Raw genomic sequence first — 26,453 nt, 5'->3', positions numbered from 1 at the left:
AAGAAGAGTGGGCCAAAATCCCCCCAGAGCAGTGTGAGAGACTAGTGATGTCCTGTGGAAGAGACTGGAAGAAGAGTGGACCAAAATCCCCCCAGAGCAGTGTGAGGGACTAGTGATGTCCTGTGGAAGAGACTGGAAGAAGAGTGGCCAAAATCCCCCCAGAGCGGTGTGAGAGACTAGTGATGTCCTGTGGAAGAGACTGGAAGAAGAGTGGGCCAAAATCCCCCCAGAGCAGTGTGAGAGACTAGTGATGTCCTGTGGAAGAGACTGGAAGAAGAGTGGACCAAAATCCCCCCAGAGCGGTGTGAGGGACTAGTGATGTCCTGTGGAAGAGACTGGAAGAAGAGTGGCCAAAATCCCCCCAGAGCGGTGTGAGAGACTAGTGATGTCCTGTGGAAGAGACTGGAAGAAGAGTGGCCAAAATCCCCCCAGAGCAGTGTGAGAGACTAGTGATGTCCTGTGGAAGAGACTGGAAGAAGAGTGGCCAAAATCCCCCCAGAGCAGTGTGAGAGGCTAGTGATGTCCTGTGGAAGAGACTGGAAGAAGAGTGGACCAAAATCCCCCCAGAGCAGTGTGAGAGACTAGTGATGTCCACTGGAAGAGCCTGGAAGAAGAGTGGGCCAAAATCCCCCCAGAGCAGTGTGAGAGACTAGTGATGTCCACTGGAAGAGACTGGAAGAAGAGTGGGCCAAAATCCCCCCAGAGCAGTGTGAGAGACTAGTGATGTCCTGTGGAAGAGACTGGAAGAAGAGTGGCCAAAATCCCCCCAGAGCAGTGTGAGAGACTAGTGATGTCCTGTGGCTGCAGATGTGCTGGAGTCATTCCCAGTGACGGCCGGTGCACGTCCTACTGATTGTGACTGTTGTTACCTGCAGAGAATTCACTGATCATCTCTCTACAGTCATTGCTGCTCTCTAATTATCAGCATCAGGTTTTGGGCAAAATAAATGTTTTATGTTAATAAACTTTGGATCTTTTGTTAAACCCTGTTCAATATGAATCGACACCTTGCATACAGAAATGCTGTGATTAGAAGGTGTAAACCTCACAAGGCTGCGGACGTGAAGCGACACCTCATGGAGACCTTCCTACAAGTCATTGGGTATGGGGCTGTGTGGAGTGGCCTCCGCTCACCTGACCTGACCCCATTGGACTTCTTTCTGTGAGGTCACATCACACAGCCGGTGTATGCGACCCCTCCCCCAACATTGCAGGACCTACCACCACGTATCACAGATGCTTGTGCAGACGTGTCACCTACCATATTACACAGCGTGCAGCAAGATACAGTATGCTGTGCAGAGGCCAGATGTGCATTGCAGCAAGATACAGTATGCTGTGCAGAGGCCAGATGTGCATTGCAGCAAGATACAGTATGCTGTGCAGAGGCCAGATGTGCATTGCAGCCATATACAGTATGCTGTGCAGAGCCCAGATGTGCATTGCAGCAAGACACAGTATGCTGTGCAGAGGCCAGATGTGCATTGCAGCCAGATACAGTATGCTGTGCAGAGTCCAGATGTGCATTGCAGCAAGACACAGTATGCTGTGCAGAGGCCAGATGTGCATTGCAGCCAGATACAGTATGCTGTGCAGAGGCCAGATGTGCATTGCAGCAAGACACAGTATGCTGTGCAGAGGCCAGATGTGCATTGCAGCAAGATACACTATGCTGTGCAGAGTCCAGATGTGCATTGCAGCCAGATACAGTATGCTGTGCAGAGGCCAGATGTGCATTGCAGCCAGATACAGTATGCTGTGCAGAGGCCAGATGTGCATTGCAGCCAGATACAGTATGCTGTGCAGAGTCCAGATGTGCATTGCAGCAAGATACAGTATGCTGTGCAGAGTCCAGATGTGCATTGCAGCCAGATACAGTATGCTGTGCAGAGCCCAGATGTGCATTGCAGCAAGACACAGTATGCTGTGCAGAGGCCAGATGTGCATTGCAGCCAGATACAGTATGCTGTGCAGAGTCCAGATGTGCATTGCAGCAAGACACAGTATGCTGTGCAGAGGCCAGATGTGCATTGCAGCCAGATACAGTATGCTGTGCAGAGGCCAGATGTGCATTGCAGCAAGACACAGTATGCTGTGCAGAGGCCAGATGTGCATTGCAGCCAGATACAGTATGCTGTGCAGAGGCCAGATGCGCATTGCAGCAAGACACAGTTTGCTGTGCAGAGGCCAGATGTGCATTGCAGCCAGATACAGTATGCTGTGCAGAGTCCAGATGTGCATTGCAGCAAGATACAGTATGCTGTGCAGAGGCCAGATGTGCATTGCAGCCAGATACAGTATGCTGTGCAGAGTCCAGATGTGCATTGCAGCAAGATACAGTATGCTGTGCAGAGGCCAGATGTGCATTGCAGCAAGATACAGTATGCTGTGCAGAGGCCAGATGTGCATTGCAGCCGTATACAGTATGCTGTGCAGAGGCCAGATGTGCATTGCAGCAAGATACAGTATGCTGTGCAGAGGCCAGATGTGCATTGCAGCCGTATACAGTATGCTGTGCAGAGGCCAGATGTGCATTGCAGCCGTATACAGTATGCTGTGCAGAGGCCAGATGTGCATTGCAGCAAGATACAGTATGCTGTGCAGAGGCCAGATGTGCATTGCAGCGAAATACAGTATGCTGTGCAGAGCCCAGATGTGCATTGCAGCAAGACACAGTATGCTGTGCAGAGCCCAGATGTGCATCGCAGATGACGGGGGACACCAAGAGCATCAAAGTTAAATGAGCGCCATATGAGTGACCAGCATTCAATGTTTTGGGGGGGGGGGGTCATGGGTTTCATATCATAGCATTTCTGTGCAAGGTGTGGATTCGTATTGAATTGATGATGCCCTACAATTTTGTAATTCACTTTTTTTCTCTATCTCGTTCCGTTTTCAAGAAAAAATGCTAACTCCGTTGTTTTCCACCAGGTGGCGCTATAGGTGGTTTCATGGCGTAGCGCATGGCTACTTTACTATACCTAGACACCACTTCTATGCCTATAGCTGCCGCCGTTCTCAAGTTAATGGCGGTGGACAGGATATGGGTGGACACACTGTATATGTGCCAAGAGTTTCACAGGCACGTGTTCTTCAGCAGCACAGAGCATTTCAGGAGAGGATTAGGTTGATTTATATGGGAGTTATAATCTGAACATTACATAATGCAATATTTAATTCAGCAGCACAGAGTATTACAGGAGAGCAGTGCAGATCTGGAAATTGCAGACTTCTCGCTCTGACCTCACTGATGTGGAAGTAACTAAAGCAAAAAATTATAACCGATCGGGGAATTAGTGGCTTTTATTCTCCGGGATTGTTGGGCGTCACACGGAGGATTCAGGACTTGAATACAAATATGGCTGTGAGCCCAGATACACATGAATGAGGATAGATAGTAATGAATTACACAATATATCTATACTAAAAAGGTCATCTCAAAACAATAGTAATATCTATGTACAGAGTATTAAATGGACCAAAATGGACAGGAAGACTCAATGAGACTTGCTCAAATATCCATTGTAACAGATATAGAGAAAAGTGCGTATATATATATATATATATATATATATATATATATATATATATATATATATATATACATACACACGAAGCTTAAAATGTTAGTGTTTTATTGAAAAATCAATTAAAAGAATAAAAAAAAAAAGTGGACAAGACCTCATACAGCAACTAACCAGTAGAGGGCGCATAAGCTCTGCCGGGTGATAATTTACAAGAAGATGATACAATGGAGGACGCTCATGTGACTAACATTACAGAAAATAATTATATGAGTATACAGTACAAATATAGAAGGACAATGGTAACTGTGTGCCTGTATACCTACAATGCAATAAACTAACAAGTAACTTAAGTGAGATGAGTTAAACCAATAACATTAGGAGAGTAGAAATTACCAAGATGTTTGCCGTGGTGTCGCCTCCCTGACGTGCGTTTCTGCGTACATGCCTGCTTCCTGGGAGAGTCTTCTATTTGGTTATTTGCTGTATTCTGCCTTGTCCACTGTATATTTATTCTTTTAAATGATTTTTCAATGAAAATAATCCTTCCATTTTAAAGCTACCCAACCTACATGCGCTTTTTTATGGATTCAGGACTGGATACGGTGGACAAGGTTTCAGCACTGGATCTGGTGGCTGGTCACCACAGAGTTGACACTGGATATGTGAACACTGTGCCAGTGCTGGATCTGGTGGCTGGTCACTATGGAGTTGATGCTGGATACGGTGTCAGTGCTGGATCTGGTGGCTGGTCACTATGGAGTTGATGCTGGATACGGTGTCAGTGCTGGATCTGGTGGCTGGTCATTATGGAGTTGATGCTGGATACGGTGTCAGCGCTGGATCTGGTGGCTGGTCACCACGGAGTTGATGCTGGATATGGTGTCACTGTCAGCGCTGGATCTGGTGGCTGGTCACCACGGAGCATCTGGTGGCCGGTCACCACGGAGTTGATGCTGGATATGGTGTCAGAGCTGGATCTGGTGGCTGGTCATCACTGAGTTGATGCTGGATATGGTGTCAGAGCTGGATCTGGTGGCTGGTCATCACTGAGTTGATGCTGGATATGGTGTCAGCGCTGGATCTGGTGGCTGGTCACTATGGAGTTGATGCTGGATACGGTGTCAGCGCTGGATCTGGTGGCTGATCACTACGGAGTTGATGCTGGATACGGTGTCAGCGCTGGATCTGGTGGCTGATCACTACGGAGTTGATGCTGGATACGTTGTCAGCGCTAGATCTGGTGGCTGATCACTACGGAGTTGATGCTGGATACGGCGTCAGCGCTGGATCTGTTGGCTGGTCACCATGGAGTTGATGCTGGATACGGCATCAGAACTGGATCTGGTGGCTGGTCACTATGGAGTTGATGCTGGATACGGTGTCAGGGCTGGATCTGGTGGCTGATCACTATGGAGTTGATGCTGGATACGGTGTCAGCGCAGGATCTGGTGGCTGGTCACTATGGAGTTGATGCTGGATACGGTGTCAGTGCTGGATCTGGTGGCTGGTCACTATGGAGTTGATGCTGGATACGGTGTCAGCGCTGGATCTGGTGGCCGGTCACCACGGAGTTGATGCTGGATACGGTGTCAGCGCTGGATCTGGTGGCTGGTCACTATGGAGTTGATGCTGGATACGGTGTCAGGGCTGGATCTGGTGGCTGATCACTATGGAGTTGATGCTGGATACGGTGTCAGTGCTGGATCTGGTGGCTGGTCACTATGGAGTTGATGCTGGATACGGTGTCAGCGCTGGATCTGGTGACTGGTCACCACAGAGTTGATGCTGGATACGGTGTCAGCGCTGGATCTGGTGGCTGATCACTACGGAGTTGATGCTGGATACGGCGTCAGCGCTGGATCTGGTGGCTGGTCACTATGGAGTTGATGCTGGATACGGTGTCAGCGCTGGATCTGGTGGATGCGTCTGGTTCCCTGTGATGAGTTTTATGTAATTCCGCCATCTTGTGGTCAATCAGTGGATTATCGCTCGTGCTGTGTGTACATTGAGGAGGTTGTCACATTGACTGTCCATCATTGGACCTGTGCGGTCGCTTCAGGACTCCGGCCGTGGACTACAACCCCCCCATCACCACATGATTCTCTTGCCGCATAGTTTGGGGATGTCGATCCCATGAATGAGGCGGATTGCAGGCTGCCCCCCGGTAGCGTCGGCTTCTTCTTTTCTGGTCTCGGGGATCCCCTGTTTTATTGCCGTCCTCCAGACCTGCAGATGAGTGCGGGGTCAGTGTCGTGGGGTCGCTTACATATGATACAGGCGATTATTCTGATAATGACGAAAATATCCATAAAACATATAAAATAATGGGGGAAAGCCTGAATCCCCTCTGTCCCCTGCTCTGATCTCTTGTGATTGGGGTACAAGAGGATGATCCTGCCCCAGAGATCACTGATGATTACCCGCAGTTGGTGGTCATACATGATCTGCGTCTCTACCCGCGGCCCCATTCTGCTGTTCTGTCGGTCAGCTGGGTCGTGTAGGCTCCCGTCACTGAGGGGTCTGCTGGTGGTAGGTGGGCTGCCACAATTAGAGCAGAGTGCACTAGGTGCAGCAGAGGACAGCTGGACCCTTCAGGAGCGGCTACAGGACGTATGCACAGACAAGCCGGGGGACGTGGTCTCGCCGCCCCGACACTACAGACCTTCTGGGGCTTTTCCTTCTGGCTTCCCAGCTGCAGGATCCCCCTCTTGTCCTCGCTCTGGATCTTGTGAGCAGCTGCCTCCTTTTTCTGGTGGAGTTTGGGTGAGGAGCTGAGATGAGCGACCAAATCCGACTTAAAGACTTTCCACCGATTCTGCTCCAGGAAAATTCTGCACAGATCATTGTCACTGGAAGGAAAGATACAAGACAGAGTGACTAATAACCGGAATCCATTACTGCAGCTGTCCCTAGTCATTTATACCTAATGCCAAGCAAGGAGGAGGGGGATGAAGCTGCAGCTTCTCTCAGTGAGTGCTGTGCAGGGAGGAGCGGGGATGAAGCTGCAGCTTCTCTCGGTGAGTGCTGTGCAGGGAGGAGGGGGATGAAGCTGCAGCATCTCTCGGTGAGTGCTGTGCAGGGAGGAGGGGGATGAAGCTGCAGCATCTCTCGGTGAGTGCTGTGCAGGGAGGAGGGGGATGAAGCTGCAGCTTCTCTCGGTGAGTGCTGTGCAGGAAGGAGGGGAAAGAGGCTGCAACTTCATTGTGAGTGCTGTGCAGGGAGGAGGGGGATGAGGTTGCAGCTTCTCTCTGTGTGTGCTGTGCAGGGAGGAGCGGAAAGAGGTTGCAACTTCATTGTGAGTACTGTGCAGGGAGGAGGGGGATGAAGCTGCAGGTTATCTCTGTGAGTACTGTGCAGGGAGGAGGGGGATAGGGCTGCAGCTGAGGGGCGTTGTGTAGAGCATCGGATTGTTCAGAGCCCGGTTCTGACATCACATTAGCAGGATCAGGCCGTTATGTTTGGGCACGTCTTGCAGTGGATGCAGCCTCATCCCCCTAGTGTCTTACCTGGGGTACTGCACCATCTTCGCCTTCAGCTTCTTCACGGTGGTGAGATCCGCCAGCTCCGAGAACTTGTCCAGTTTTATACGCATGACCTCTGCTCCCTGACTGATGATGACCATGGAGCGGGGGTCTCTCTGGGCAGATGACGACAAGAAGCTGAGGTTCTAGAGGGGGAGAAGTGACCATTGAACACAAATCTAAGGACCTACCATAAAGGAAATGCTGGTGTTTTCTTACTAAAATGTAAGCCTACACGATGAAGTGTCCTAATCCTTCACCAGACAGATCCGCTGCTGTGTAGCCCTTCTATATAAGGGTCTCACTTCAGAGTAGCCACAAAGGCGATAAAAAGTAATGGCATACAATCCGACTCTCCTGCACAGATCCTCTGAGGGTGGAGGAGTTGTTGCCTCTCCTGCACAGATCCTCTGAGGGTGGAGGAGTTGTTGCCTCTCCTGCACAGATCCTCTGAGGGTGGAGGAGTTGTTGCCTCTCCTGCACGGATCCTCTGAGGGTGGAGGAGTTGTTGCCTCTCCTGCACAGATCCTCTGAGGGTGGAGGTGTTGTTGCCTCTCCTGCACAGATCCTCTGAGGGTGGAGGAGTTGTTGCCTCTCCTGCACGGATCCTCTGAGGGTGGAGGTGTTGTTGCCTCTCCTGCACGGATCCTCCGAGGGTGGAGGTGTTGTTGCCTCTCCTGCACAGATCCTCTGAGGGTGGAGGTGTTGTTGCCTCTCCTGCACAGATCCTCTGAGGGGTGGAGGTGTTGTTGCCTCTCCTGCACGGATCCTCTGAGGGTGGAGGTGTTGTTGCCTTTGCTGCACGGATCCTCTGAGGGTGGAGGAGTTGTTGCCTCTTCTGCACGGATCCTCTGAGGGTGGAGGAGTTGTTGCCTCTCCTGCACGGATCCTCTGAGGGTGGAGGGGTTATGGTAATCGGAGCCCTTAGCAGGTGGGGGCCATCTCTCCTGCACAGATCCTTGTTATGATCCAGTAACCGTGGAAGATTACAAAAAACTCCCATTGGTGAAAAAACACCAAGAAACAGGAATAGTTGAAACTTGAGCTGACCCCTGACTATCAGACCACACTAGAAGTAGCTGTGCAATCCCCTGACTATCAGACCACACTAGAAGTAGCTGTGGAGCGTTCCTAAACACCTAGACGCCTCGTCACAGCCTGAGAAACTAGCTACACCTCACAGAATGAAATGAGGAAATCTACCTTGCCTCAGAGTAGTCCCCAAAGGAGTAGGTAGCCCCCCACATACAAAGACTACATTGATATAGGAAAACACAATGCTCAGATAGGAAAAATAGAATTAGCAAAAGCGAGGCCCAACTAACTTGATACAAAGCAAAGGAAAGGAACTGACTGTGGTCAGTGCAAAATCCCTGTAGAAAAATACCAAGCTCCTGATAGTAGAAAATGGCCCTGGAGGTCATACGACCTCACCCCCACTATATCAGGTTCTCGTAAATAATGGGAGAACAAAATACCAAAAAAGAACACAAAATACAAAAGAGCAAATAGTCAAATCAGACAGGGATAAAATCCCTTTTCCTGCAGTAGAGCTAGCAAAGGGGGAAACCCCCATGCTAACAACACAAGAGAAACAAAACTTCACCTGCAAGAAAACAGATATAAAGCAAAGCAAGGAAAAACAACACCCTAAGGTGTAAACCAGGAAGCAAGGCAAAAACTGAAACTTATCTGTAGAAGTCTTGCTCAGGGATACAGGGAAGGACAACGCTCCAGGCCAGGAACAGAGACCAAGGAATATACAATTATAACCGACATCAGCTGGGCAAAAAGTGCTCTCCTATATAGACCAGACTTGTCTGCAATAGGACTTCCCCAATTCCCAATTAACATCGACACCTGTCTGAGTCACAGGCTCAGATTCAGCTCTACCGCCATTCCTGGCCACCAGAAGAAGCTTCAGAATAACACCACCACAGTCGCCGTTCACAACAGATCTTCTGAGGATGGAGGGGTTGTGTTAATCTGAGCCCTTAGCAGGTGGGGTATGTCTCATCTGCACGGATCCTCTGAGAGTGGAGGGGTTGTGCTAGTCTGAGCCATTAGCAGGTAGGGTCCATCTCTTATGCACGGATCCTCTGAGGATGGAAGGGTGGTGGTAATCTGAGCCCTTAGCAGGTGGGGTCCGTCTCTCCTGCACATATCCTCTGAGGATGGTGGGGTTGTGGTAATCTGAGCCCTTAGCAGGTAGGGTCCATCTCTTATGCACGGATCCTCTGAGGATGGAAGGGTGGTGGTAATCTGAGCCCTTAGCAGGTGGGGTCCATCTCTCCTGCATGAATCCTTTGAGGATGGAGGGGTTGTGGTAATCTGAGCCCTTAGCAGGTTTGGTCCATCTCTCCTGCATGAATCCTCTGAGGATGGAGGGGTTGTGGTAATCTGAGCCCTTAGCAGGTTTGGTCCATCTCTCCTGCATGAATCCTCTGAGGATGGAGGGGTTGTGGTAATCTGAGCCCTTAGCAGGTGGGGTCTGTCTCTCCTGCACGGATCCTCTGAGAGTGGAGGGGTTGTGCTAGTCTGAGCCCATAGCAGGTAGGGTCCATCTCTTATTTACGGATCCTCTGAGGATGGAAGGGTGGTGGTAATCTGAGCCCTTAGCAGGGGTCCGTCTCTTCCCCAGCGCTTATTTTGTAGTGTAGAGTATACTGCATACACTGACTCCTGTTCTCTATATCGCTGACTGCCTGGCCAGGGATGTCATCTATGTACCTGATCATGAAGCGCTCGTCCTTCCTTCTCGAAGCAGCTCTCGATGAATTCCACGTCCACGCCTCTCTGGAATACAAAAGCCACGTGGTTCCTAAATGTATCATTATGGTTGGACTCAAGTGTACATGAGAATCACCAACAGCCTCCATGGAATAGGATGGATGGGCCATACTGGGATCAGAGGTGGCTGAAGCTGACAACCTGACAACATATACTGGTGGACCGGCCGCTATACTGGTGGACCGGCCGCTATACTGAACCGAGACCATTTACAATTTGCTTCTTTTTCGTGAATGACCGAGCTTTATTAGAAAATTGGGACTGGGTCTACGGAAAACAATCCATCAAAACCAGAGTCCTCTTCACACCGGACCCTGCAAGTAGATGGACCAATAGGGCTGATTATTCAGAACCGGACCTCTTGGATGATTCTGTTTCTTCCGTGTGATCAAGCTCGTGATACATTGGTCAGGATGGAAGGGGCTTAGTGGCCGGACCCAGTAATTGATAATAGCGCCGGTCTGGATGTACTGGCCGCACCGGTGTAGCCCCACCTCGTACACATGGACCATTATATACCGGTCACCTATAGTAACCCCCATTATTGTATCCTCTCACAAAGTACTGGCCGGGCTGCAGGCAGTCGATCCTCAGGTAGACGGCTGCCATCAGATCTCCAGGTAGCTGCAGATTCCTGGGATATTGAGCGGAGGGGATCGTCAGGTCGTATCGAGAGGCCAGATCCTCCATGGAGACGATCCTGCGGACAAGCACAGGGACGGCGCCATCATGTGTATCAGTGTGGGAGTTTGTATTTTCTGCTACTTCCATCCATCGTCACCCCTGACTGAGCCCCCTCGCCCCCCGCCTCACCTTCCATTAATAATATTGGGGGGGCCATTGTCTTCTGGAGATGGGAGTCCATGAGCTCGCTGCTCACCGGGGGTCCGCCCTGATGGAAAGATAGAAGTGTTACATTTAGGGAAGACAATAAGTGACGCACATGAGGAAGGTCACTGATGGAGGAGCTCGCACACTGCTCTGCTCTTCACTAGCGGACACACCTCAATAACATTTTGTCACTTAATTAATTTTTATGTGTGGTTGTAGTTTCGCCCACCCCCGGCTCCTCCCGTCCCCCCGACTCCTCCCTGTCCCCCCGACTCCTCCCCATTCCCCAAATCCTCCCCATCCCCCCGACCCCTCCTCCCCATCCCACTGCTCCTGTACGGTTCCTCCCTGGCTCCTCCCCATCCCCCCACTCTTCCCATCCCCCCGCTCCTCCCGACTCCTCCCTGTCCTCTCCGCCCCTCCAGTCCCCCCGACTCCTCTACGGTCCCTCCCTGGCTCCTGCAGTCCCCCCGCTCCTCCCATCCCCCTGGCTCCTACAGTTCCTCCCTGGCTCCTCCCCATCCCCCCAGCTCCTCCCGTCCCCTCCGCTCCTCCCGTCCCCCCGGCTCCTCCTGTCCCCCCGACTCCTCCCCATTCCCCGACTCCTCTACAGTTCCTCCCTGGCTCCTCCCCGTCCCCCCGACTCCTCCCCGTCCCCCTAACTCCTCCCCATCCCCCCGCTCCGCCCATCCACCCAGCCCCTCCCCGCCCATTTTGTTTGAAACTGATATGAAGACGCTTTTTCCAGTGTTTTACACCAGTTTTCTGACAAAACCCCTTTGTCCTGGAGGACACACAATGGGGGCGTCTATCAGTCACTGCCGCATCCCGAGCCTCCGCCATCTGTCCTCTGCAGATCCCCGCTCACCTGTGTGGCTGAGCAGACTGGATTTCCCCAACAGCGGTTGGTGCTGTTTGATCCACTTGTGGAACGACGGACACTGGCTGAGATCCACCAGACGCAGAACTTCACAGCGGCCCTGAACAGAGCACAAAGGATCCAGTCACTGAGCTATAAATAGTACTCCACTGATGAGATCATCTAGTAACCTGGTGATCCGGTCATCTGGTAATAAAATAATCTGGTGATCTGGTCATTAGTAATGAAGTGATCTGATGATCCAGTCATGTTGTAAATAGGCAGTCTGGTGATCTGGTCATTAGGGATTAAGTAATCTGGTGATCTAGTCATCTGGTAATGTAGTAGTCTGGTCATCTACTAAACTTGTGATCCATTCTGCTAGTAAATTTATAATGTAGTGATCAGGAAACTGGTAATGTAGTAATCTGGTGATCTGGTAATATAGTAATCTGGTGATCCATTCAGCTAGTAAATTGATAATCTAGTGATCAAGGCATATAGTAATCTGGTGATCCGGTCATCTGGTAATGTAGTAATCTGGCTTCTCATAAAGTAATCTGATGATCCACTCATCTGGTCCTGTAGTCATCTGGTAATCTAGTCATATAATAATCTGGTGATCCATTCTGCTAATAAATTGATAATCTACTGATCAAGGCATCTGGTAATATAGTGATCTGCTGATCCATCAAAATAGTAGTATAGTAATCTTTTTAATCAGTCACTTAGTGGTACTAACATTTATCCAGTTATCTTGCAATATAGTAATCTGGTGGTCTGATCATTTGGCAATTTAGCAATCTGGTGATCTATGCATCTAGTAAATTGGTCATCTAGTCATATAGTATTCTGGTCATTCAGTTATTTACTAGTAAAGATACTTGATAATCCACTCATGTGATCCAGTCATATAGTGATCTGCTGCTCCATTCAGCTTGTTAAATAGTTCTATAATGATTTAGGTCGAAATTGATCCATTATACAGTGAGCACAGGATCACACCAGGATCTAATGCTGTAGAATGAAGTAGATCACAGACATAGATTTTTATGGAAAATTCATGTGAAGAAGAATCTCATCAGATTCCTGAGAAACTGAGAAAAGTGAGGCGCTGCAGCAGCTGCGGTTTTGCAGAGTATGATGCACATTATTTGTCGCCACGTGTGAAATTTGCAGAAAATTACTCCAGTGATCAAAATGCCCATGCGGTCAGAGCTTGATCTCTAGTGATCCACTGAGATCCAGATATGTGTGCAGAGATCTACCTGCAGCCCTCGTGTCCTAGTGAAATCTCGGCATAGCCCTGGACTCAGCGCTTCACCTCTGCGGTGGTGGCTGGAGATGTCTTCATCCTATCGGGGTGGTCTCCAAGTGATTGGGATCCACTGCAGATTGTGAGATCCTCTGGTCCAAACCCTAAAATTACCTTTGTTACGAAGATGATGTTTTTGCTCTCGTGGGTGTCGGGCACCATGACCTGGCTGTGGCGACATTCCTCCGTCTTGCAGTGTTCGGCCAACGTCTCCAGCGCGGCATCAGACCAGGAGGAGAAAAGATCCATGGATCTACAAGATATTTCATGAGTCTGTGATCTTCCAAATTATGTATAGAAGATTCTTAGTGATGGCAGGAGAGATGAAATCTGAAACATCTGTACAGATACATTGTGTTTTCATGATTACATGGCTTGGGCCGCCGCGCCTAGAGGAGGGGATCCACTCTACAGGTGAGGCGGCCGTGCTCTACCGGCAGGGGTGGGGAGCTCTATACAGGTGGAGGTCCGTGCTCTACAGGCAGGGGTGGGGAGCTCTATACAGGTGGAGGTCCGTGCTCTACAGGCAGGGGTGGGGAGCTCTATACAGGTGGAGGTCCGTGCTCTACAGGCAGGGGTGGGGAGCTCTATACAGGTGGAGGTCCGTGCTCCACAGGCAGGGGTGGGGAGCTCTATACAGGTGGAGGTCCATGCTGTACAGGCAGAGGGGGGGTGAGGAGCTCTATACAGGTGGAGGTCCATACTCTACAGGCAGGGGTGGGGAGCTCTATACGGATGGAGGTCCATGCTCTACAGGTGGGGGGGTGAGGAGCTCTATACAGGTGGAGGTCCGTGCTCCACAGGCAGAGGGGGGGTGAGGAGCTCTATACAGGTGGAGGTCCATACTCTACAGGCAGGGGGGGGGGGCAGGAGCTCTATACGGGTGAGGCAGCCGTGCTCTACAGGTAGAGGTGGGGAGCCCTATACAGATGGAGGTCCGTGTTTTACAGGTAAGGTGGGTGGGGAGGTGCGCCATACAGATGGAAGTTCGTGCTCTACAGGTGAGGTTGAGTTTACAGATGAGAGTGGGGGGGAGGCGCTCTGAATAGGTGATGAGCTTGCTGCACCTTACAGGTAAGTTAGTAATGGGGGCCTGAGGAGCTGTCGGTAGGTTGAGGGCCATTCTCCATAGGTGAGATGACTGTACAGATGAAAGTGGGGGGATGAGGCATCCTGTATAGGTGGAAGGTAATGCTATAGAGCCAGGGATGGCTCTACAGGCTGGGAATGGCAGGTGGTGTGGCACTCCCTGTGTGCGGGGGAGCATGCCCTACAATCGGAAGGAGGGCTCTCTAGAGGCGGTAGGAGAGCCCTCTCTACAATCGGAAGGAGTTCCTTCCAGAGGTAGGAGGAGGGCCCTCTCTACAGGTGGGAGGAGTGCACTCTACAGGCGGAATGAGAGCCCTCTCTACCTCTCTACAGGCGAGAGGAGTGCTCTCTACAGATGGGAGGAGAGCCCTCTACAGGCGGGAGGAGAGCCCTTTCTACAGGCTGGAGGAGAGCCCTCTCCACAGGTGGGTGGAGCCCTCTCTACAGATGGGAAGAGCGCCATCCACTAGCGGGAGGAGCGCCCTTAACTGGCGGGAGTAATCCTCTCCACAAGCGGGAGGAGTGCTCTCTACAGGCGGGAGGAGTGCTCTCCACTGGTGGGAGGAGTGCTCTGCACAGGCGGAAGGAATCCTCTCCACAAGCAGGAGGAGTGCTCTCTACAGGTGGGAGGAGTCCTCTCCAGAGGTAGGAGGAGAGCCCTCTACAGCCAGGAGGAGAACCCTCTCTACAGGCGGGAGGAGAGCCCTCTCTACAGGCGGGAGGAGAGCCCTCTCTACAGGCGGGAGGAGAGCCCTCTCTACAGGCGGGAGGAGAGCCCTCTCTACAGGCGGGAGGAGTCCTTTCTACAGGCGGGAGGAGAGCCCTTTCTACAGGTGGGAGGAGAGCCCTCTCTACAGATGGGAAGAGCGCCATCCACTAGCGGGAGGAGTGCCCTTCACTGGCGGGAGGAATCCTCTACAAGCGGGAGGAGTGCTCTCTACAGGCGGGAGGAGTGCTCTGCACAGGCGGATGGAATCCTCTCCACAAGCAGGAGGAGTGCTCTCTACAGGTGGGAGGAGTCCTCTCCAGAGGTAGGAGGAGAGCCCTCTCTACAGCCAGGAGGAGAACCCTCTCTACAGGTGGGAGGAGAGCCCTCTCTACAGGCGGGAGGAGAGCCCTCTCTACAGATGGGAAGAGCGCCATCCACTAGCGGGAGGAGCGCCCTTCACTGGCGGGAGGAATCCTCACCAAAAGCGGGAGGAGTGCTCTCTACAGGCGGGAGGAGTGCTCTCCACTGGTGGGAGGAGTGCTCTGCACAGGCGGATGGAATCCTCTCCACAAGCAGGAGGAGTGCTCTCTACAGGTGGGAGGAGTCCTCTCCAGAGGTAGGAGGAGAGCCCTCTCTACAGCCAGGAGGAGAACCCTCTCTACAGGCGGGAGGAGAGCCCTCTCTACAGGCGGGAGGAGAGCCCTCTCTACAGGAGGGAGGAGAGCCCTCTCTACAGGCGGGAGGAGAGCCCTCTCTACAGGCGGGAGGAGAGCCCTCTCTACAGGCGGGAGGAGAGCCCTCTCTACAGGCGGGAGGAGAGCCCTCTCTACAGATGGGAAGAGCGCCATCCACTAGCGGGAGGAGCGCCCTTCACTGGCGGGAGGAATCCTCTCCACAAGCGGGAGGAGTGCTCTCTACAGGCGGGAGGAGTGCTCTCCACTGGTGGGAGGAGTGCTCTGCACAGGCGGATGGAATCCTCTCCACAAGCAGGAGGAGTGCTCTCTACAGGTGGGAGGAGTCCTCTCCAGAGGTAGGAGGAGAGCCCTCTCTACAGGCGGGAGGAAAGCCCTCTCTACAGGCGGGAGGAAAGCCCTCTCTACAGGCGGGAGGAGAGCACTCTCTACAGGCGGGAGGAGAGCCCTCTCTACAGGCGGGAGGAGAGCCCTCTCTACAGGCGGGAGATTTGCGCTCTACAGGCGGGAGGAGAGCCCTCTCTACAGGCGGGAGGAGAGCCCTCTCTACAGGCGGGAGGAGAGCCCTCTCTACAGTCGAAAGAAGTGCGCTCTACAGGCCGGAGGAGAGTCCTCTCTACAGGCGGGAGGAAAGCCCTCTCTACAGGTGGGAGGAAAGCCCTCTCTACAGGCGGGAGGAGAGCCCTCTCTACAGATGGGAAGAGCGCCATCCACTAGCGGGAGGAGCGCCCTTCACTGGCGGGAGGAATCCTCTCCACAAGCGGGAGGAGTGCTCTCTACAGGCGGGAGGAGTGCTCTCCACTGGTGGGAGGAGTGCTCTGCACAGGCGGATGGAATCCTCTCCACAAGCAGGAGGAGTGCTCTCTACAGGTGGGAGGAGTCCTCTCCAGAGGTAGGAGGAGAGCCCTCTCTACAGGCGGGAGGAGAGCCCTCTCTACAGGCGGGAGGAGAGCCCTCTCTACAGGCGGGAGGAGAGCCCTCTCTACAGGCGGGAGGAGAGCCCTCTCTACAGGCGGGAGGAGAGCCCTCTCTACAGGCGGGAGGAGAGCCCTCTCTACAGGCAGGAGGAGAGCCCTCTCTACAGGCGGGAGGAGAGCCCTCTCTACAGGCGGGAGGAGAGCCCTCTCTACAGGCAGGAGGAGAGCCCTCTCTACAGGCGGGAGGAGAGCCCTCTCTACAGGCGGGAGGAGAGCCCTCTCTACAGGTGGGTGGAGCCCTCTCTACAGATGGGAAGAGCGCCATCCACTAGCGGGAGGAGCGCCCTTCACTGGTGGGAGGAATCCTTTCAACAAGCGGGAGGAGTGCTCTCTACAGGCGGGAGGAGTGCTCTCCACTGGTGGGAGGAGTGCTCTGCACAGGCGGATGGAATCCTCTCCACAAGCAGGAGGAGTTCTCTCTACAGGTGGGAGGAGTCCTCTCCAGAGGTAGGAGGAGAGCCCTCTATACAGGCGGGAGGAGAGCCCTCTCTACAGGCGGGAGGAGAGCCCTCTCTACAGGCGGGAGGAGAGCCCTCTCTACAGGCGGGAGGAAAGCCCTCTCTACAGGCGGGAGGAGAGCACTCTCTACAGGCGGGAGGAGAGCCCTCTCTACAGGCGGGAGGAGAGCCCTCTCTACAGGCGGGAGATTTGCGCTCTACAGGCGGGAGGAGAGCCCTCTCTACAGGCGGGAGGAGAGCCCTCTCTACAGGCGGGAGGAGAGCCCTCTCTACAGGCGGGAGGAGAGCCCTCTCTACAGGCGGGAGGAGAGCCCTCTCTACAGGCGGGAGGAGAGCCCTCTCTACAGTCGAAAGAAGTGCGCTCTACAGGCCGGAGGAGAGTCCTCTCTACAGGCGGGAGGAAAGCCCTCTCTACAGGTGGGAGGAAAGCCCTCTCTACAGGCGGGAGGAGAGCCCTCTCTACAGATGGGAAGAGCGCCATCCACTAGCGGGAGGAGCGCTCTTCACTGGCGGGAGGAATCCTCTCCACAAGCGGGAGGAGTGCTCTCCACTGGTGGGAGGAGTGCTCTGCACAGGCGGATGGAATCCTCTCCACAAGCAGGAGGAGTGCTCTCTACAGGTGGGAGGAGTCCTCTCCAGAGGTAGGAGGAGAGCCCTCTCTACAGGCGGGAGGAGAGCCCTCTCTACAGGCGGGAGGAGAGCCCTCTCTACAGGCAGGAGGAGAGCCCTCTCTACAGGCGGGAGGAGAGCCCTCTCTACAGGCGGGAGGAGAGCCCTCTCTACAGTCGAAAGAAGTGCGCTCTACAGGCCGGAGGAGAGTCCTCTCTACAGGCGGGAGGAAAGCCCTCTCTACAGGTGGGAGGAAAGCCCTCTCTACAGGCGGGAGGAGAGCCCTCTCTACAGGCGGGAGGATAGCCCTCTCTACAGATGAGAGGAGCCCTCTCTACAGGCGGGAGGAGAGCCCTTTCTACAGGCGGGAGGAGAGCGCTCTACAGGCGGGAGGAGAGCCCTCTCTACAAGCGGGAGGAGTGCGCTCTACAGGCGGGAGGAGAGCCCTCTTTACAGGAGGGAGGAGTGCGCTCTACAGGCGGGAGGAGAGCCTCTCTACAGGAGGGAGAAGTGCGCGCTACAGGCCGGAGAAGAGTCCTCTCTACAGGCGGGAGGAGTGCGCTCTACAGGCGGGAGAAGTGTGCTCTACAGGCAGGAGGAGTGCGCTCTACAGGCGGGAGAAGTGTGCTCTACAGGCCGGAGGAGAGCCCTCTCTACAGGCGGGAGCTGTCCTCTCTACAGGTGGGAGGAGAGCCCTCTCTACAGACGGGAGGAGTGCTCTCTACAGGCGGGAGGAGCGGTCTCTACACGCGGGAGGAGTGCTCTCCAGAAGCTAGAGGAATGCCATCCACCGGAGGGGGGCTGCACCACTTGCAAATTTCTATTACCTGAAGAACTTGAAGCGATACTGCATTTCTTTCTGGAGCTCCTGGTGCAGTTTATTCTGGAAGAACTCGGCCCGGTCCACCACCAGCAGCTCCGTGTCCTCCATGCAGATCAGCGTGGCATTCCTCCTCAGTCCTTTCAGTAAAGCCACTTCCTACAAAGGGACAAAGACTGTATTTTAATACATAAACTTCACCGAGCAGTTGTGACCCCAGAACCTGATCCCGGAGTCACCTGATACCATGCAACTGGTGCACAGAGATGCCACCACACGGCATTAGCAGCCGCGCTAGAATTAGCTGATAGCAAACTACCACTCCCAGCATGGCCACAGCAGCCGGGGGCTTGAGACCCCGACATCGGGCAATGCACGTGTACAGAGATAAGCAAACAGCTCCTCTACATGAAAGCCCCGTCAGTCAGTGCCCAAAGGGGAGCAGCCCCCGACCACATGTCCAGATAGGCTGCTTAGATGGCAGAGGGGGTCCCACACGCAGGACCCCTTTATTATTAGCTCTTATCCTCGGGGATTCAGTGTTATATCATCAGTGACTGGCGTCCATGGGCATCAGGAGGTCACTGACCCTTAAGCTTGAGTGCTCTTATACCCACCCCAAAGCTGGCCCCCTTGTGCAGTAGGATGGGCTCGGGGTCCAGGAGGGCACTGCTGCCGTCCTCGTCTTGTGTAACCGCAAGGACCCCCGAGAAGATGAAGTAGAAGCTGTCGCCTCGATGCCCCTTCCTCACGATGACCCGTCCTCGGCCGAACCTGGGGAGACCAGAAGTCAAGGACATGAGGCCGATACATTGTAACAAGCGATCAGCCCAGTGTTACCTCTCAGAGGATTGTCTAGATTGGATACAACTGTAACAAACCCTCAGCCATAAAAAGCAAATCTGGTCAGAGGGTCTCCAGCAGTGAAGCCCACCCCGCACTCACCTCCTGTAGTAGACGACCCTGGCCAGCATGTGCTGCATGTGTGTGCTGTATCTGCGGAAGCTCAGGATCCCCATCATCATACTGCAGATGAAGCGGATGTCACGCTCCGAGCGATCCTCCGGCCTCTGCAGCGTCACCTCGATCGCCTTCTCAGGAAAAGTGAACTACAAGAACCAGAGATCCCGGGTGAAAATCCCCCGAACTCCACACTGCCCCAAGGTGTCACAGCTCAGAATCACACACTGCTCACCTCATATTGAGTCCTGAAGAAAGTGACATCAAAGACCAACGCCAGATCCTCCGACTTCTGCTTCTTACCGTCCTTCTCCTAGGAAAGAATGGACAGATGTCTCCGCAGAGATAAATACACGCTCATATATTGTATATACATATACTCAGATGTCTCCGCAGAGATAAATACACGCTCATATATTGTATATACAGGTCCAGGAATATTTGGCCATTATGATTTCAGCTCTGCAGGCCACTATTTTTTATACAATTGAAGTGGAGACTTTCAGGTTTAATTAAAGGGGTTGAACAAAAATATCCTGTAAAACGTTCTGAAATTGCAGCCATTTTTCAACAAATCCTCCTCATTTCAGGGGCTCAGAAGTAACTGGACAAATTTACTTTCCCATAAATAAAATGTCCATCTTTAATCCTTTGTGGAGAATCCTTTGCAGCAATGACTGAAGTGTTTTGGCCATTGACGTCTCCATTGCTGGTTTCCTCCGGTGTGAGGCTTCTGGCCATGGACGTCTCCCTCGCTGGTCTCCACCAGTGTGAGGCTTCTGGCCATGGACGTCTCCCTCGCTGGTCTTCTCCAGTGTGAGACTTCCAACCATGGACGTCTCCATTGCTGCTCTCCTCTGGTGTGAGGCTTCCGACCATGGATGTCTCCATCGCTGGTCTCCTCCGGTGTGAGGCATTCGATTATGGACATCTCCATCACTGCTCTCCTCCAGTGTGAGGCTTCTGGCTGTGGATATCTCCATTGCTGGTCTCCTCCGTTTTGAGGCTTCTGGCCGTGGATGTCTCTATCGTTGGTCTCCTCCGGTGAGAGGCTTCTGTTAATGGACGTCTCAATTGCTGGTCTCTTCTGGTGTGCGGCTTCTGGCTGTAGACATCTCGATCACTAGTCTCCCTTGGTGTGAGGCTTTCAGCCATTGACGTCTTCATTGCTGGTCTCCTCCGGTGTGAGACTTTCGGCTGTGGACGTCTCCATCGCTGGTCTCCTCCGGTGTGAGGCTTCCGGCCGTGGTCGTCTGCATCGCTGGTCTCCTCCAGTGTGAGGCTTCCAGCCGTGGTCGTCTCCATCGCTGGCTCCACCTTTATTAAGCTACCGGTCATGGCCCTCTCCATCGCTGGTCTCCTCCGGTGGGAGACTTTCAGCTGTGGACGTCTCCATCACTGGTCTCCTCTGGTGTGAGGCTTCCGGCTGTGGACGTCACCATCGCTGTTTTCCTCCGGTGTGAGGCTTCCGGCCATGGTCATCTCCATCGCTGGCTCCTCCTGTATGAAGCTACTGGCCATGGTCCTCTCCATCGCTGGTCTCCTCCGGTGTGAGACTTTCGGTTGTGGTCCTCTCCATGGCTGGTCTCCTCTGGTGTGAGACTTTTGGCTGTGGACGTCTCCATCGCTGGTCTCCTCTGGTGTGAGGCTTCCGGCCATGGTCATCTCCATTGCTGACTCCTCCTGTATGAAGCTACCGGCCATGGTTCTCTCCATCGGTGGTCTCCTCTGGTGTGAGGCTTTACTGGCTTTACTCTGGTGACTTCAGTTGTTTCTTGTTTGTGGCTCTTTCTCCTTCAGTTTTGTCTTCTTCCTGTGAAATGCAGCTCGATAAGGCTGAGATCTGGTGAGGACTCGGCCATTGCAGAATATTCCACCTCTTCATTTCATGGTCATTGTCCTTCTCTATGTGAAGCGCCGTCCATTCATTGCTGGATTTGGTGGAATCTGAGCAGAAAGTCTCTCCCTGTGCACTGCAGAATTCATCCGGCTGCTTCTGTCTTCAGTCTCATCATAAATAAATACTGGTCCCCCAGGGCCGATGTTAGCCCTGCATGCCCGATCAGCACACCGCCTCTGCCACGTGTTACAGAGGACGTGCTGTGCTTGGAATCAGGAGCCACTCCAAGCTTTCTCCATACACACCAGCACCACCTCTAAATGGCTTAAGAAACACATGAAAACCTTGGCATGGCTGAGTCAAAGTCCTGACCTTAATCTGATTGAGATGCTCTGATCTGACCTTAAGAAGACTGTTCATGCTCGGAAACCTCCAATGTGGCCAAATTACACAATTCTGCAAAGATGAGCGGCCATAATTCCCCCAGAGCGTTGTAAAAGACTCATTGCCCGTTATCACAGACACTTGATTGCAGTTGTTGCTGCTATGGGCGGCCCCACCAGTTATTAGGGTTAGGGGCAATCACTTTCTCACACAGGGTCCTGTAGGTTTGGATTTCTCCCGCACTCACCTGACTCTCATAACATCGCTCCACCTCCACATCCCCCCAGAACGACGCTCCTCTCGCCTCCTCCGCCCTCTGGATGAAGCACCTGATGGCCGATTGTAAGAGCGAAACCTTGCGCACCAACCGCAGGAGAGTCTGCAGGGAAAGAAGTCACAGTACATCATGGGAGGAGTAGTACTGTGTGGTTCTCTGAGACCGTATCACACATGATGGGATTAGATACACAACTCAGCAGACAGTATCACACAAGATAGGATTAGATACACAGCTCAGCAGACAGTATCACACATGATAGGATTAGATACACAGCTCAGCAGACAGTATCACACAGGATAGGATTAGATACACAGCTCAGCAGACAGTATCACACAGAATATGATTAGATACACAGCTCAGCAGACAGTATCACACAGAATATGATTAGATACACAGCTGAGCAGACAGTATCACACAGGATAGGATTAGATACACAGCTCAGCAGACAGTATCACACAGGATAGGATTAGATACACAGCTCAGCAGACAGTATCACACAGAATATGATTAGATACACAGCTGAGCAGACAGTATCACACAGGAGAGGATTAGATACACAGCTCAGCAGACAGTATCACACAGAATATGATTAGATACACAGCTCAGCAGACAGTATCACACAGGATAGGATTACATACACAGCTCAGCAGACAGTATCACACAGGATAGGATTAGATACACAGCTCAGCAGACAGTATCACACAGAATATGATTAGAAACACAGCTCAGCAGACAGTATCACACAGGAGAGGATTAGATACACAGCTCAGCAGACAGTATCACACAGGAGAGGATTAGATACACAGCTCAGCAGACAGTATCACACAGAATATGATTAGATACACAGCTCAGCAGACAGTATCACACAGAATATGATTAGATACACAGCTCAGCAGACAGTATCACACAGGAGAGGATTAGATACACAGCTCAGCAGACAGTATCACACAGGATAGGATTAGATACACAGCTCAGCAGACAGTATCACACAGGATGGGATTAGATACACAGCTCAGCAGACAGTATCACACGTGTCTGGTTCCTCCTGAGGTCGCGACCGCGGACAGTTTGGTGATGGCAACATTTTATGGATTTGGATGTAAATCTTCAGTATATAAAACCTTTTATTCACTTTTGGATTTTTTTCACTTTTCATTGATTGGTCAGAGCGACTTTCCGTCCTCCACGTGCATTTCGACCCCTTCTGATGAGCCGGCTTCTTTTTTTTGTTTTTGCACAATTGTTTGGTCCCCGTCGGGATATTGACGGATCCTGTGTGTATCCTGAGTCTCTATAACAACTAACGACTGATTAACCCGGAGCAACGATCCGGATGAACAGACGGTCCATACAGACATTCCTGCAAACCGTGCGCCCCTCCATCTCCACACACCGCTCCATATACCCCCCGGTGTGACCCTCATTAATGGCCAGAGCCGGTCCATACAGACATTCCTGCAGACCGTGCACCCCTCCGTCTCCACACACTGCTCCATATACCCCCCGGTGTGACCCTCAGTAATGGCCAGAGCCGGTCCATACAGGCATTCCTGCAGACCGTGCACCCCTCCGTCTCCACACACCGCTCCATATACCCCCGGTGTGACCCCCACTAATGGCCAGAGCCGGTCCATACAGGCATTCCTGTAGACCGTGCGCCCCTCCATCTCCACACACTGCTTCATATACCCCCCGGTGTGACCCTCAGTAATGACCAGAGTCGGCCCATACAGACATTCCTGCAGACCGTGCACTCCTCCGTTTCCCCACACCACTCCATATACCCCCGGTGTGACCCTCACTAATGGCCACAGCCGGTCCATACAGACATTCCTGTAGACCGTGCACCCCTCCTTCTCCACACACGGCTCCATATACCCCCCAGTGTGACCCTCACAAATGGCCAGAGCCAGTCCATACAGACATTCCTGCAGACCGTGCGCCCCTCCGTCTCCACACACCGCTCCATATACCCCCCAGTATGACCCTCAGAAATGGCCAGAGCCGGTCCATACAGACATTCTTGCAGACCGTGCGCCCCTCCATCTCCACACACTGCTCCATATACCCCCCAGTGTGACCCTCAGTAATGGCCAGAGCCGGTCCATACAGACATTCCTGCAGACCGTGCACCCCTCCATCTCCACACACCGCTCCATATACCCCCCAGTGTGACCCTCAGTAATGGCCAGAGCCGGTCCATACAGACATTCCTGCAGTCCGTGCACCCCTCCATCTCCACACACCGCTCCATATACCTCCGGTGTGACCCTCACTAATGGCCAGAGCCGGTCCATACAGACATTCCTGCAGACCGTGCACCCCTCCATCTCCACACACCGCTCCATATACCCCCCGGTGTGACCCTCAGTAATGGCCAGAGCCAGTCCATACAGACATTCCTGCAGACTGTGCACCCCTCCATCTACACACACCGCTCCATATATCCCCCGGTGTGACCCTCAGTAATGGCCAGAGCCGGTCCATACAGACATTCCTGCAGACCGTGCGCCCCTCCGTCTCCACACACTGCTTCATATACCCCCCGGTTTAACCCTCAGTAATGGCCAGAGCCAGTCCATACAGACATTCCTGCAGACCGTGCGCCCCTCCATCTCCCCACACTCACACTACTCCATATACCCCCCGGTGTGACCCTCACTAATGGCCAGAGCCGGAGCCGGTCCATACAGACATTCCTGCAGACCGTGCACCCCTCCATCTCCACACACCGCTCCATATACCCCCCGGTGTGACCCTCAGTAATGTCCAGAGCCAGTCCATACAGACATTCCTGCAGACTGTGCACCCCTCCATCTACACACACCGCTCCATATACCCCCGGTGTGACCCTCAGTAATGGCCAGAGCCGGTCCATACAGACATTCCTGCAGACCGTGCACCCCTCCGTCTCCACACACTGCTCCATATACCCCCCGGTGTGACCCTCAGTAATGGCCAGAGCCGGTCCATACAGACATTCCTGCAGACCGTGCACCCCTCCATCTCCACACACCGCTCCATATACCCCCCGGTGTGACCCTCAGTAATGGCCAGAGCCGGTCCATACAGACATTCCTGCAGACCGTGCACCCCTCCGTCTCCACACACTGCTCCATATACCCCCCGGTGTGACCCTCAGTAATGGCCAGAACCGGTCCATACAGGCATTCCTGCAGACCGTGCACCCCTCCGTCTCCACACACCGCTCCATATACCCCCGGTGTGACCCCCACTAATGGCCAGAGCCGGTCCATACAGGCATTCCTGTAGACCGTGCGCCCCTCCATCTCCACACACTGCTTCATATACCCCCCGGTGTGACCCTCAGTAATGACCAGAGTCGGCCCATACAGACATTCCTGCAGACCGTGCACTCCTCCGTTTCCCCACACCACTCCATATACCCCCGGTGTGACCCTCACTAATGGCCACAGCCGGTCCATACAGACATTCCTGTAGACCGTGCACCCCTCCATCTCCACACACGGCTCCATATACCCCCCAGTGTGACCCTCACAAATGGCCAGAGCCAGTCCATACAGACATTCCTGCAGACCGTGCGCCCCTCCGTCTTCACACACCGCTCCATATACCCCCCAGTGTGACCCTCAGAAATGGCCAGAGCCGGTCCATACAGACATTCTTGCAGACCGTGCGCCCCTCCATCTCCACACACTGCTCCATATACCCCCCAGTGTGACCCTCAGTAATGGCCAGAGCCGGTCCATACAGACATTCCTGCAGACCGTGCACCCCTCCATCTCCACACACCGCTCCATATACCCCCCAGTGTGACCCTCAGTAATGGCCAGAGCCGGTCCATACAGACATTCCTGCAGTCCGTGCACCCCTCCATCTCCACACACCGCTCCATATACCCCCCGGTGTGACCCTCAGTAATGGCCAGAGCCAGTCCATACAGACATTCCTGCAGACTGTGCACCCCTCCATCTACACACACCGCTCCATATATCCCCCGGTGTGACCCTCAGTAATGGCCAGAGCCGGTCCATACAGACATTCCTGCAGACCGTGCGCCCCTCCGTCTCCACACACTGCTTCATATACCCCCCGGTTTAACCCTCAGTAATGGCCAGAGCCAGTCCATACAGACATTCCTGCAGACCGTGCGCCCCTCCATCTCCCCACACTCACACTACTCCATATACCCCCCCGTGTGACCCTCACTAATGGCCAGAGCCGGAGCCGGTCCATACAGACATTCCTGCAGACCGTGCACCCCTCCATCTCCACACACCGCTCCATATACCCCCCGGTGTGACCCTCAGTAATGGCCAGAGCCAGTCCATACAGACATTCCTGCAGACTGTGCACCCCTCCATCTACACACACCGCTCCATATATCCCCCGGTGTGACCCTCAGTAATGGCCAGAGCCGGTCCATACAGACATTCCTGCAGACCGTGTGTCCCTCCGTCTCCACACACTGCTTCATATACCCCCTGGTTTAACCCTCAGTAATGGCCAGAGCCAGTCCATACAGACATTCCTGCAGACCGTGCGCCCCTCCATCTCCACACACTGCTCCATATACCAACCGGTGTGACCATCAGTAATGGCCAGAGCCAGTTCATACAGACATTTCTGCAGACCGTGCGCCCCTCCGTTTCCACACACTGCTCTATATACCGCCCCGGTGTGACCCTCAGTAATGTCCAGAGTCGGTCCATACAGACATTCCTGCAGACCGTGCACCCCTCCATCTCCACACACTGCTCCATATACCCCCCGGTGTGACCCTCACTAATGGCCAGAGCTGGTCCATACA

At 53.3% G+C, this 26,453-nt stretch overlaps 1 protein-coding gene across 1 annotated transcript in view; it reads right to left on the bottom strand.

Annotated features, from left to right (window-relative positions):
* Positions 1-3,618: 3,618 nt before the first annotated feature.
* Positions 3,619-26,453, bottom strand: part of LOC142243988 (cyclic nucleotide-binding domain-containing protein 2-like) — a 39,377-nt gene continuing 16,542 nt past the window's right edge. Inside the window, exons 3-15 of the mRNA XM_075316172.1 lie at positions 21,629-21,760; positions 19,393-19,470; positions 19,143-19,306; positions 18,815-18,971; positions 18,205-18,356; positions 12,958-13,096; positions 11,538-11,649; positions 10,652-10,730; positions 10,397-10,538; positions 9,779-9,844; positions 7,034-7,194; positions 6,190-6,376; positions 3,619-5,753 (exon numbers count right to left, since the gene is read on the bottom strand). Of these exons, the coding sequence (XP_075172287.1) occupies positions 5,616-5,753; positions 6,190-6,376; positions 7,034-7,194; positions 9,779-9,844; positions 10,397-10,538; positions 10,652-10,730; positions 11,538-11,649; positions 12,958-13,096; positions 18,205-18,356; positions 18,815-18,971; positions 19,143-19,306; positions 19,393-19,470; positions 21,629-21,760 (1,707 nt within the window). The 3' untranslated portion in view covers positions 3,619-5,615. The remainder of the gene's footprint in view (positions 5,754-6,189; positions 6,377-7,033; positions 7,195-9,778; positions 9,845-10,396; positions 10,539-10,651; positions 10,731-11,537; positions 11,650-12,957; positions 13,097-18,204; positions 18,357-18,814; positions 18,972-19,142; positions 19,307-19,392; positions 19,471-21,628; positions 21,761-26,453) is intronic.

Source organism: Anomaloglossus baeobatrachus, chromosome 6 (genome assembly GCF_048569485.1).
Source record: "Anomaloglossus baeobatrachus isolate aAnoBae1 chromosome 6, aAnoBae1.hap1, whole genome shotgun sequence".
In the NCBI taxonomy this organism is placed as follows: domain Eukaryota; kingdom Metazoa; phylum Chordata; class Amphibia; order Anura; family Aromobatidae; genus Anomaloglossus; species Anomaloglossus baeobatrachus.
This window is presented reverse-complemented; position numbering and strand designations above follow the sequence as displayed.